This window comes from Saimiri boliviensis, chromosome 14 (assembly GCF_048565385.1).
Source record: "Saimiri boliviensis isolate mSaiBol1 chromosome 14, mSaiBol1.pri, whole genome shotgun sequence".
Taxonomy (NCBI): domain Eukaryota; kingdom Metazoa; phylum Chordata; class Mammalia; order Primates; family Cebidae; genus Saimiri; species Saimiri boliviensis.
This window is the reverse complement of record NC_133462.1, coordinates 28,834,037-28,845,931: the sequence shown is the minus strand read 5'-3', so window position 1 is coordinate 28,845,931 and position 11,895 is coordinate 28,834,037. Positions and strand designations below refer to the sequence as shown.

At 61.8% G+C, this 11,895-nt stretch overlaps 1 protein-coding gene across 1 annotated transcript; it reads right to left on the bottom strand.

The window, feature by feature from the left end:
* Positions 1-343: 343 nt before the first annotated feature.
* On the bottom strand, positions 344-8,893 carry COMP (cartilage oligomeric matrix protein). Its single transcript, XM_039466963.2, has 19 exons — positions 8,760-8,893; positions 8,406-8,491; positions 8,120-8,171; positions 7,534-7,706; positions 6,730-6,867; positions 6,391-6,465; positions 6,144-6,302; positions 5,962-6,066; positions 5,759-5,866; positions 5,414-5,573; positions 4,463-4,581; positions 4,171-4,223; positions 3,897-4,078; positions 3,526-3,704; positions 3,352-3,400; positions 2,734-2,930; positions 1,727-1,899; positions 628-767; positions 344-534 (listed from the first exon to the last, which is right to left on the bottom strand). Exons 1-19 carry the CDS (start codon positions 8,836-8,838, stop codon positions 488-490), a joined length of 2,274 nt encoding a protein of 757 aa, XP_039322897.1. The 5' UTR covers positions 8,839-8,893; the 3' UTR covers positions 344-487.
* Between the last annotated feature and the right edge of the window lie 3,002 nt (positions 8,894-11,895).

Here is an 11,895-nt window from a genome sequence, read left to right as displayed (position 1 = left end):
TTCCAAACATACACACATACACACCAGACCGGGCAAGGGGAGGGGGTCTCCATATCTGGGGGCGACTGCGAACCCACCCTCCAGAGTCCTGGGGTGGACACTGTATCAGGGGTCTCAGCTCGTCCACGGCTGGCATCCAGGCCCATGATCACAATGGCGGTGGGTCGAGGAGGCAGACTTGGGGCTTCCCCAAATACCAAATTACAGTTGGACCATCCCCGTCAGGCCACTGGCACTCACCAGCAGCTGCAGCACTGAGGCCTTGGTTTGGGGTCCCCCGGTCCGACCCTCCCTCAGAGGCCCGTCCCTACTGTCTCCCTGCAGCAAAAAAACACAGCGCCGCTCCCCGCACACACACTTTATTTTGTCCTCTCTGAGCCCTTCTCGCTTCCCCCTCAGGACGGCCACCCCTTGGGGCTGGGTGCAGAGCCCCACCCAGCCTCGGCGAGGGTGGCCGTCATCCCTCGGCGGGTCCCCTCCCTGGTCCCTAGGCTCGCCGTAGCTGATGGGTCTCATAGTCCTCCGGGATGGTGTCTGCAGGGAGAGGGTGGGCGGGTGAGGGCTGAGAAGGCCAGCAGGGCCCATGTGCAGACTCCCCGCCCGCGCCCCTCTGGCCCCCCGGCTCACCATTGCAGCGGTAACGCAGGTTGGCCCAAATGATGTTCTCCTGCGAGAAGCAGAAGACCCCCAGGCGGCCGCCCCGCATGGTCGTGTCCAAGACCACGTTGCTGTCGGCCACCAGCTCAGGCCCCTCATAGAATCGCACCCTGAGAGTCAGAGACAGTGAGGGCTGGGGGCTGGGGCCTGGGCCGGGCCCTTCCCTCTCAGAGCCTCAGTGGCCAACCCTGGAAGATGGGTACCCCCGACTGGGCTGCACTCATATCAGGGGCCTCAGTTTCCCTGTGTGGTGGACATCAAGGGCCCTGTACACAGTTGGTGCTAAACAGAGCGTCTGGGCTTGCTAGTAGCATGGATTGGAGACTGAGGAACAAGCTGGGTGAGGTCCCATTTCCAGCTGGATATGCACTGTGTGCTGTGGCCTGCCCAGGGTCTTGCTCTGTCACCCAGGCTGGAGTGCAGTGGTGCAATTACTGCAGCCTTGACTCCCAGAGCCAAGTGACCTCAGCCTCCCTAGTAGCTGGGACTGCAGGCACGTGCCACCATGCCTGGCTAATTTTTCTTTTCTTTTTTTTTCTTTTGAAACGGAGTCTTACTGTCACCCAGGCTGGAGTGCAATGGCATGATCTCACCTCATTGCAACCTTCACTTCCCAGGTTCAGGCAATTCTCCTGTCTCAGCGTCCTGAGTAGCTGGGACTCCAGGCTAATTTTTTTGTATTTTTAGTAGAAACCAGGTTTCCCCATGTTAGCCAGGCTGTTCTCGAACTCCTGACCTCAGGTAATCCACCTGCCTCTGTCTCCCAAAGTGCTGGAATTATAGGCATGAGCCACTGTGCCTGACAGGGTCTTACTCACTTACTCAGTTACCCAGGCTGGCCTTGAACTCCTGGACTCAAGTGATTCTCCCGACTTGGCCTTCCAAAGTGATGGGGTTACAGGTGTGAGCCATCACACCTGGACCAGCATAAGTTCATTCTAACTGCCCTGTATCCTTCCTATTGTACAGATTAGGGGACCAGGGTCACACAGCCCCTGCCTGGCCAGAGGACTTCCACCTGCGTCTACCTGTCCCCGGCCCAGCCCATTGCAGAGGGTGGAGTTCCCACCTGATGTAGCCCACTTGGGGCCGATGCTGCAGGAACCAGCGATAGGACATCTTGTCCTTCCAGCCCACGTTTCGTGGGTCCTTCCACAGCAGCCGCACCTGGGACTCTGTGTCTCCTGTATGCCACAGTGCGTTCCGCAGCTGTTCCCCGGGGCCCGTGGAAGACTTCACAGCCTGCCAGTGCCCAGGAAAGGGAATCAGAGACCTTGTGGGCCACTGGAGCCCCCCTAGAAAACTTTCTGGAGAGACAATGGGGAGCAGCAGGTGGTAGGCAACCAGGGGAGCTCTGGATGAGAGACCCACAAGGAAGCCTTCTTTGGGGGCCAAATGGGAGCCTGTGGTTAGGTCACAGAGGGCAGCACATCATGAGAGGATTTGGGAGTCTGTATGTGCAGGTTGAGGGTCTGGGAGGACTGGGGACTCTGCAGAAGGACTTAAGACTAAGGAAAAGTTCAGGACAAGGCTGGGCGCGGTGGCTCATGCCTGTTAACCCCAGCACTTTGGGAGGCCGAGGCAGGAGGATCATGAGGTCAGGAGTTCAAGACCAGACTAGCCAACATGGTGAAGCCCCGTCTCTATTAAAAATACAAAAATTAGCCGGGCATGGTGGTGCATGCCTGTAATCCCAGCTACTCAGGAGGCTGAGGCAGGAGAATTGCTTGAACCCAGGAGATGGAGGTTGCAATAAGCTGAGACCGTATCACTGCATTCCAGCCTGGGCAACAGAGTGAGACTCCATCTCAAAAAAAAAAAAAAAAAAAAATCGTTCAGGGCTCTGCGAGAGGGTGTAAGGTCCATAGGAAGACTGAGGGACCCTAGGAGTGTTCAAGGGCTTGTGCAAGGAACTGGGAGAATTTGGGGACTGTGGGAGCCCAGAGGAGAGCTGGGAGCGCTCTAAGGTCCATAGTATGAGGCTGGGGGGTTGGGGGACTATAAGGGTTGTAAAGGGTTGTGGGGAGGATCAGGGGAGGGCATGAGGACCATGGAGGTCAGGCAGGACCCTGGCACCTTGAGCTGGATGCCCGGCTCAGCCACGGCGCGGAAGGGGTTCGCCTGCCAGTACGTCTGCTCCATCTGCTTCCACATGACCACGTAGAAGCTGGAGCTGTCTTGGTAACCAAAGATGAAGCCTGCGTAATCGTCATCCGTGACAGTGTTCACGTGGAATGTGCCCTCAAAGTCCACGCCATTGAAGGCAGTATAACCTAGGAATGGGAGAGAGCAGTGACCTTTCCGATCGCCCGCCCCAGCCCCCGGAATCTGGCACCTAGAGTCCGAACCTGCCTCCTGAGTCCAGATCTCCCTGCAGACTCGCCCCATCCCCACTGGCGGGGCCCAGAGCCGGCCACGCCCCCATCTACCCTTGACCACGCCCCTCCAGAGTCCAGACCCACTCGGCCACGCCCATCCTCAACCCGGGGGGAGGGGAGGCCCTCTGGCCCCGCCCTTCCTGAACCAGGGCCCGCCCCCTTTTCCCCGCCTATCCTCAGACCCCGCCCGCTCCCTCCGGCCTCGCTCTTTCTTGACCCGGGCCCTCTCCTCCTCTGGCCCCACCCATCCTCAGTCCAGGCCCGCCCCTCCTCTGAGCCTGCTCCCTGAAGGGTTGCGCTGCTCCCCGCTTCTCACCCACAGCCAGGCCTGGGTCGCTGTTCATTGTCTGCACGATCTCCCTTCCCTGATGGGGTCAGAGGAAGGAGGGCCTCAGGCTATCCGTGGCAGCCCTAGGCACCCCGTCCTCAGCATAGGCCTCGATGTGTGGGTTCTGGGCCCCCTCACCCCCTACTTGGACTCCGCTCCCACCTGGTTGAGTACCACCCAGTTGGGGTCAATCTGCGCGTCACCCTCCGGGTCCAGCACCACTGTCTGGTAGGCCCGGAAGTCGGTGAGGGTGACCTCAGCGTTCTCCGGACACACGTCGATCTTGTCTACCACCTTATCTGCATCAAAGTCGCCCTGGCACGCGTCGCCCACGCCGTCCCCTGGGAGGTGGGAGACCCCCTGGTGGGCTCGGGTCAGGCCCCGCCCTCCCTAGACCCCGCCCCCGGCGCCCCACGGGCCCCGCCCCCGCCGCAGGCCCCGCCCCCGCCCCGCCGCAGGCGCCCCCACGGGGTCCGCCCCCACAGGCCCTGCCCCCGCCGCAGGCGCCCCCGCAGGCCCCGCCCCCGCCCTACTGTCCGAGTCCTCCTGGCCGGGATTGGGCACCAAGCGGCAGTTGTCTCGACTGTCAGGGACTCTGTCGTTGTCGTCGTCGTCGTCGCAGGCATCACCCTGGCCGTCGTGGTCCGAGTCTTGCTGGGCGCTGTTAGGCACTGTGGGACAGTTGTCCCTCGAGTCCTGATGTCCGTCTCCGTCCCTAGAGTGGATAAGTGGGATCCAGAGACAGTGAGCTCTCCAGAGCGTGTTGTCAAGGGCTACCCGGACGCCCACCCTAGGCGGCCTCCTTACTGGTCTTGATCGCTGTCACAAGCATCTCCCACAAAATCGTGGTCCACATCCCCCTGCGCGGGGGAGGGCAGCATGCGAGGATCCAGTCAGAGGAAATCAGAAAGCCTCCCACCCACCCCAGCCGCACACCGAAGGTCCTCCTGGCCCCAAGGAAACCCCCACCCCAGGCTGCTCAGACTGGGAGGTCATTTCTCTGGCAGTGTGAAATGCTCTGAGCTGGGCTGTGGGCTGGGTAATCCAACCTGAAGCTCACCCGGGGGGCTCACCCAGCTGGAGTTTGGTCTGCCCTCACCTGGTCCGGGTTGCTCTTCTGGGGGCAGTTGTCACAGGCATCCCCTACACCATCTCCATCACTGTCCTTCTGGTCTGAGTTGGGTACTCTGGGGCAGTTGTCCGCCTGGTTACGGATCCCTGTGGGAACCCATAGGACAAGAACCCCAAGATTGGGACCAGGCCAGGATGAGTTCATTAGGGTGATGAGTTCATTAGCTCTGAGACTGGCCTGGGACAGAGCCCCAGCTTCATGGGAACTTTTTTTTTTTTTTTTTTGAGACAGTTTTGCTCTTGTCACCCAGGCTGGAGTGCAATGGCCTGATCTTGACTCACTGCAACCTCCACCTCCTGGGTTCAAGTAATTCTCCTGTCTCAGCCTCCTGAGTAGCTGGGATTCCAGGCACGCGCCACCACGCCTGGCTAATTTTTGTATTTTCAGTAGAGAACGGGTTTCACTATGTTGGCCAGGCTAGTCTCGAACTCCTGACTTCATAATCTGCCCACCTCGGCCTCCCAAAGTGCTGGGATTACAGGCATGAACCACTGCGTCAGGCCCACGGGAACTTTAAGAATGGATGGACCCATCTGAGGGAAGGCCAGTGAAGTGGACCGGCCCTCACTCCCGGGATGGCTCAGCTGGGTGCCCATGTGTGCCACCCTGAGCCCCTATGTACCTATCTGTTTAATTGTCAACTCCCAGGTCCTAAACTTCAAGCTCGCATCTCTAGCCTCTTACTTCTTGCCTGCGGCATTTGACCACCTTCCCTTCCAAACGTTCCTCCTGCCTTTTTCCCAGCCTCTCAGCCCGGCTTGCATTTTTCTGCCGCCCCAGCACAGTCTGCGGTCCAGGGCGCCCTAGTCCAGCTCACCCTATCCGGCTTCCAAAACCAGCCAAGCCCGATCCCGGAGCCGAATCCCGCCCTTCGGTGCCCGCCGCCTCTCCTCGCCCCCCAGCCCCCATCGAGCTCACGGTCGCCGTCGATGTCGTCGTCACACGCATCGCCCCGGCCGTCCCGGTCTGTGTCCTTCTGGTCGTCGTTCTTCTGGGACCGGCAGTTGTCACACGCATCGCCCCACTTGTCCTCGTCCGCGTTGCGCTGATCTGGGTTCCGCACCAGCGGGCAGTTGTCCTGGGTGACAGGGTGGGTTAAGGGTGGCATTAGGTCGGGAAGGGCAAAGGTCACACTCCTCAGATTCCCGTATCTCCGTGGTCGGGTCTCTGCAAGGAACGCCTCGCCCCTCCCAGACCACTGAAGCCACACCCCTCACCCAAGCCACGCCCACCCCCTTCCCTAGGCCCCGCCCACAGCTCTACTTTTTCATTGGGGACCCCGTCTCCGTCGGCGTCCGGGTCGCAGGCGTCTCCGATGCCATCGCGGTCCGCATCCTCCTGCCCTGAGTTGGGCACCGTCACGCAGTTGTCCTGGGGGCGGGCACAGCAGGTGCGAGGGGCGTGGTCACGAAGCCCCGCCCTCACGCCAGCCCGGCCCCGCCCCGCCCCGCCCCGCCCTGACCCACCTTACGGCACTGCCGCTCTGAGCAGCGCAGCCTCTCGTCCGGGAAGCCGTCCAAGTCCGTGTCGCGGCCACAGAGGACCCCGTTGCCTGCCCAGCCGACGGCACACTGCGAGAGACAGTAAGTGGGTGCCCCGGCGTGGCCGCCCCCCAAGCCCGCGTCGCGCCCGGCCCGCCCGCACTCACCACGCACGACCGCGAGCCATCGCGCTCCAGGACGCAGTCCGCATGCTCGTGGCACTCGCTGGGAGAGCCGTCGGGGCAGAAGCGCTGCGCGCGCCGCTGGCAGCCGGACGCCTGGTCGCCCACGAAGCCGGGCTGGCACGGGCCGCACTGGAAGGAGCCCTGCGCCCGAGCCGCTGGAGGTCAGCGCAGGCCGCCGGCCCCTCGCCCCACCTCCCGCGATCCGTCCTTCCTCCCCGGCGGGCCTTACCCGGGTGTTGATGCACACGGAGTTGGGGACGCAGTTGTGTTGCCCGGTCTCACACTCGTTGATGTCCGTGCAGACCTAGGGGAGGGGGATCTCAGAGGCCACCACCCCACGCAGACACCCCGGACCTCCCACCTGGTCCACGCTTCCTCCACCTCCTGCCTTCTCCCCTCCATCCTGCCCCAACCGATCAGCCCTGGCGCAGCGGACCCTCCTCTCCCCGTCCCGCCCGCTGGTAGGAGGCTGGAAAAAGTGCGTGAGGCTGGAGGAGGCGTTTACTAGTAAACGAAATGGACTCCCCCTTCCCTTCTGCTGCAAAAATGGGGCCCCCACACCCCTCACCTGCTTGTTGGCCTTGGCGAAGGCCAGCCCCACGCCCTCGTGGGCGGGGCCGCTGTACCCCGGCGGGCAAGCCTCGCAGCGGAATCCCGGGCTGGTGTTGATACAGCGGACGCGGGGGAAGCAGGGGTGGGCGTTGCACTGGGGGAGGAGGGGCCACGGAGGGTCAGAGGGCTTCGAGCTGGGCCCTGGGGGCCACACCTAGGAGTGTCTCGGATTTGGAAAGTTCAAGGGCCATCAGGCAGCGCTTGGTGCTGTGCGCCACGCGAGATGGAAGCCATTGTTGCAGGGGTCAGATGCTACTTTGTCTTGATGACTGCAAGGGCGCAACCGGGAGAGGAGAGGAGGGCGCCTCCAGGGGCTGTTCCCTCATGGGCGAGGGGAGGAAGGATGAGGACGCGCATCCCCAGCACAGGGGGGCAGGGGTCGTCTGGGCGTGCGTGCCCGGCGGTGGCGGGGTGGTCCGGGCGTGCGTTCCCGGGCTATGGGAGGGTCGCTGGAACTGGCGACCCCCTGCGGCGAGAAGGGTAGCTGGGCCGGACCACCCCCGGCGGTGTGGGAGTCGTCGGGGCGGGCGTCACTAGCTATGGAGGGGGTCGTGGGGGTGGGCGTCCCGGGTGGTGACGTGGATGGTCCTCGGGGTGGGCGTCTCCCCGCGGTAGGGAGACCGTCCGTTCGTGCGCCCCCGGAGGTGAGAGGGTCGTCGGGGCGAGCACCCCGAGTGGAGCAAGCGGTCTCCGGGGCGGCGAGAGATTGGGTGGCGGTAGAGGGGTTCGTCAGGGCGGTGGGGTGTCGGGGCCGGCGCACCTCGTTGACGTCGGTGCAGTGCGAGCCGTTGCCAGTGAAGCCCGCAGGGCAGGGGCCGCAGCGCGCGCCGCTCTCGGTCTGGATGCAGGCCACACCGGGGAAGCAGAAGCCAGGAGCGCAGCTGAGCAGGGGCCGCACGCTCGGGGGGCCGGTGAGCACGGACTGCTGCATCCCTGCGGGGGGGACGTGGCGGGGCTGGTCGTGGCCACGCCCCAGGGCTGGACGGTCTCCCCCTACTCCCAGCCCCCGCCCCGAGGGCTGGCCGAAATCCGGCGCTCTCCACGTTCCCTCCTGGCGGGGCTGCGCGCTCTGCTCGCACTCTCTCCCCGGTCTCTCTCTGAGTCTCTGTTGCTCTTTCCTGCCCCGTGGCGTCTCTCACTTCCCCAAAACTCTCGCACCGCCTCTGTCTCTTTTTGTCTCTGTTCCTCCCGCCTCATTCCCGTTCGTCTCCCTCCACCTCTCCGTCAGCCTCCGTCTCCTTCCGTCTCTTTTCCTCCCCAGCTTTCCCTCGCTCTCTGTCCGTCTCTGTGTCTCTGTCTCTGTCTCCCCGTCTCTTCTCTCTCCCGCCCGCCCCGGCCGCGCTCACCGCACGCGTCACACTCCATCACCGTGTTTTTCAGGAACGTGATCTCCCTGACCTGCAGAGGTGGGGTGGAATTAGTGGGGTCCCAACCTCTCCCGGTCCCTCGGGTCTCCCCTCTCTCTGCCCCGGATTCTCTTTCCACTGCCTCTTTTCGCCCGGGGACTCCCTACCCGCGGACCCCGCTTCGCTCCCCAGCTCCCCTCTGCTCTCCGGGGACTTCCTCTCCCCTGGGTGGGCGCCGAGACCCCCTTCCGCTCCCCGGCACTCCCTGCCGCACCCGGCCCCGCACCTGCTGCCGCAGCAGCTCTCGCACGTCCTGCAGCGCCGCGTTTGTTTCCCGCAATTCCCGCAGCATCTGTGGGCCCAAGTCTGAGCCTGCGGCGACAGGGGACCTGTGAGGCGTCATGGGGCAGAGGACCCCCCCCCCCACCAACTCCCGCCGCCGCGGCGGACCCGGACACTGGACCCGACGCCCTACGCCCTACTCGCTCGTCCAGCCTCGGTCCCGCCACCTGCTTTCTGTGCCCCGCACGTCCCCTGCGAACAGGCTGTGAGCCCCCAGACAGCCTGGACCCCGGGCCTCTCACGGGTCCTGCATTCTGTTTGGGGCGGTGGGCACGGCGCGGGTGCTAACGCGGCTTACCCGAAGGGATCTGACCCTGGCCAGACACGCCGAGGGCAGCCATGGTGAACAGAAGAACGCAGGCTGTGGCGGGGGCCATGACGGTGGCGGGGCGCTGTCTACCGCCCACGAGGCCCACGGGGCCTATTTATCCCCAAGGCGCGGCTGGCCCCAGGGACGGCCCACCGCAGCCCTGCCCAGCGTCCAGCCTCAAGGTAAACAGATGGCGCTGGCCCTGCGTTCAAGGCCCCGCCCCGAATGCCCTGTGCAGTCACCCGCGGCCGAATCTGACATGGTGGGGAAACTGAGTCCCTGGATCTGTGAACTGGTGGGGCAGGGAGTCGGGGTACCTCCCCCGCTTTCATTCACTTTTTTTTTTTTTTTTTTTTTGAGACGGGGTGTGGCTATATCGCATCCTTTTGCCTCAGTCTCTCAAGTAGCTGGGACTACAGGCTGTACCACCATGCCCAGCCAATTTTTTTAAATTTTTATTTTTAGAGTTAGAGACTGGGTCTGGCTATGTCGTGCTGGCTGGTCTGGAACTCCTGGCCTCAAGCGATCCTCCACGAACTGGGATTACAGGCTCCAGCTATAGCATTCAGCTCATTCATTTATTGATTGATCTAGTGCTTTCTGTATGCCAAGCCTGGGTTCCAGCTCCAAACAAGTCTGAAAGAATAGGCCCACCCACTTTGGATCAGACTGGCCCTCCACTCCCACCTGACATGCTTCAAAACTGGGTAAATTGCTGAGCTCCGTGGCTTACGCCTGTTAATCCCAGCACTTTGGGAGGCCGAGGCGGGTGTATCATCTGAGGTCAGGAGTTCGAGACCAGCCTGCCTGGCCAACATGGTGAAACCCCGTCTCTACTAAAAACACATAAATTAGCCGGGTGTAGTGGCCCAGTTATAATCCCAGCTACTTGGGAGGCTGAGGCAGAGAATCACTTGAACCTGGGAGGTGGAGGTTGCATTGGAGCTGAGATCACTGCACTCCAGCCTGTGCGACAGAGCCGGACTCTGTCCCACGCCAAGAAAAGCAACTGGATAAATTATGTCTGTGCCTCAGTTTCCTCCCCTGCACAGTGGAGGTAATAAGTTAAAAATTATTAATTAATGATTAATAATGATGATGATGATAATAAATGGGAAATGGAGGGGGGCAGGTGAGACCAGGGACTCTCAATTTTCCTGCCTCGGTCCAAGGAGGCTTGCTTCTGGCCCCCACACTGGAGGGCTGCAATGACTCCGCCCGACCCAGCTCACTGCTGGTGTTCCCCGCTCCGCGCCCTGTGGTCCCTCAGCTGGTGGGGGAGGGGCAGTGCTCAGGATCTTGCCCTGCCCCCTGTCCAAGGGGACTGCCCACTTAGTTTTCCAATCTGTGCAATAGCGTGTGAGTCCCTCATCTGGAGGGGAGCAAGTTAAAGGCCTCTAGCAAGGGGAGGTCCGAGAGTGGGGGCCGGGGCTTCTGTTTGTCCAGGCTGTGCGGTACCTTCCAAACTGCGGTACCTTCCAAACTGCGCTCCAGCTGCTGGAACAGCCTGTAATAAAAATAAAAGTGACCACTCACTGGCCAGCCACGCTCTGGAGCTACAAAACACCTTGGCCTCCTGGAGTCAGTTAACCCTCCCCACTCCCACCTTCCAGTACTTACAGCCTCTATTCTATAGACAGGGAAACTGAGGCCCAGAGAGGAGAAGTGACTAACCTAAGACCGCTGCCTGAGGGCGGGGTGAAGCTAGACTCAGAGCCAGATCTGTTCTCTCAGGAGCCTACAGAGAAATCACTGAGGGCTTCCTGGAGAAGGTGGCAAGGAGACAGGCATAAAGGAAAAGGAGGACCTGGAACAGCGGAAGGAAGAGGTGAGGGCAGTTTTGGTGAAGGGAAGCGTGTGACGCTCAGAGGTGGGGAAATTTCCAGGCACATTAATTATTGCACAAACATCAAGCACCTATTGTATGTCATGTCCTGTGCTGGGCGCTGGGCACACAGAGTAAAGAAGCCACCCAGTCTCTCCTTCATGGGGTTGCGATGGGGACACACAGTCCATGGTAGGAACCCCCAGGAGACTGACCTATTTGGAAAGGGGATGGGTCAGGGCGGGCTTCTGGAGGTGCAGGGACCACCACGATAGTGCCTGGAAGATGAGGGCACAGCCAGGCAGAGGTCGTGGAAAGGCATTGCAGGTAGAGGAAACAGCACAGGCAAAGGCCCTGAGGCAGGAACGAACCTGGCCTGTTGGACGGACTGACCTCAGGGTGACAAGCTCTTGGGGCTCAGGGAAAAGCGGGAGAGGAGGCTGCGAAAGGGCAGTGCTGGTGGTGTGGGGCTCTGGCTGTCTCCCGGGGGTAATGGGGAGCCGCAGAGGGTAAGGAGAGGCAGGCCTAGAAGGGGAGGCCAAGTCGGGTGCATCACCTGAGGTCAGGAGTTCGAGACCAGCCTGACTAACATGGTGAAACCCCATCTCTACTAAAAATACAAAACTTAGCCGGGCACGGTCGTGGGCGCCCGCGATCCCAGCTACTTGGGAGGCTGAGGCAGAGAATCGCTTGAACCCAGGCGGTGGAGGCTGCAGTGAGCCAAGATTGCGTCATTGCAGTCCAGCCTGTGCGACACAGCCAGACTCTGTCTCAAAAAGAAAAAAAAAAAAAAAAAAAAAAGTCTGGAGTTACACTCCTGCCTCCTGGATCCCACCAGGCCTGAAATCCTCCTCCAGGCAGCAGTCCCTCCTCCCATGCACACACTCGCCTCACATTACAGAAGGGGATGGTGGATGGGAGCAGCCGGTCCCAGCCCGAGCCTTTCCGTCCCTCAGCATCGCCTGCCCTGCCTGCAGCCTGTGTTGGGGCTATGAGCTCACCTCCTGTTTTCCTTGGCCTCCGGCACACCTGGGGGCCGCTCCCCGCAGCGCTGGAATTCTCGAGAAAACCAACGGGGCCTGTGGGCTGGCATACGCTGCACAGAGCTAGGACAGGAACACATGGAAGCCAGGCCCCTGCCGCAGGCTGGGCACAGGGCTGGGGCTTGGACACACGTGGCCGTATCTGTGGCTGGGCCACGGGGAGTTGCAAGGAAGGGCGTTCTAGGTGGAGGGAACTGCAAAGGTGGAGTTCCTGAGGGTGTCCCAGGATCAGACAACAGAGGCCAGGAGAGGGGCT

Excerpts from the sequence above, each read along its gene's own strand:
- COMP (XM_039466963.2), bottom strand. The coding sequence starts at position 8,838 with ATGGCCCCCGCCACAGCCTGCGTTCTTCTGTTCACCATGGCTGCCCTC. Across the intron at positions 4,224-4,462 it reads AGAAGAGCAACCCGGACCAG|GGGGATGTGGACCACGATTT; the intron begins GTGAGGGCAGAC and ends TCCCCCGCGCAG. Across the intron at positions 2,931-3,351 it reads CGACCCAGGCCTGGCTGTGG|GTTATACTGCCTTCAATGGC; the intron begins GTGAGAAGCGGG and ends TCCCATTCCTAG.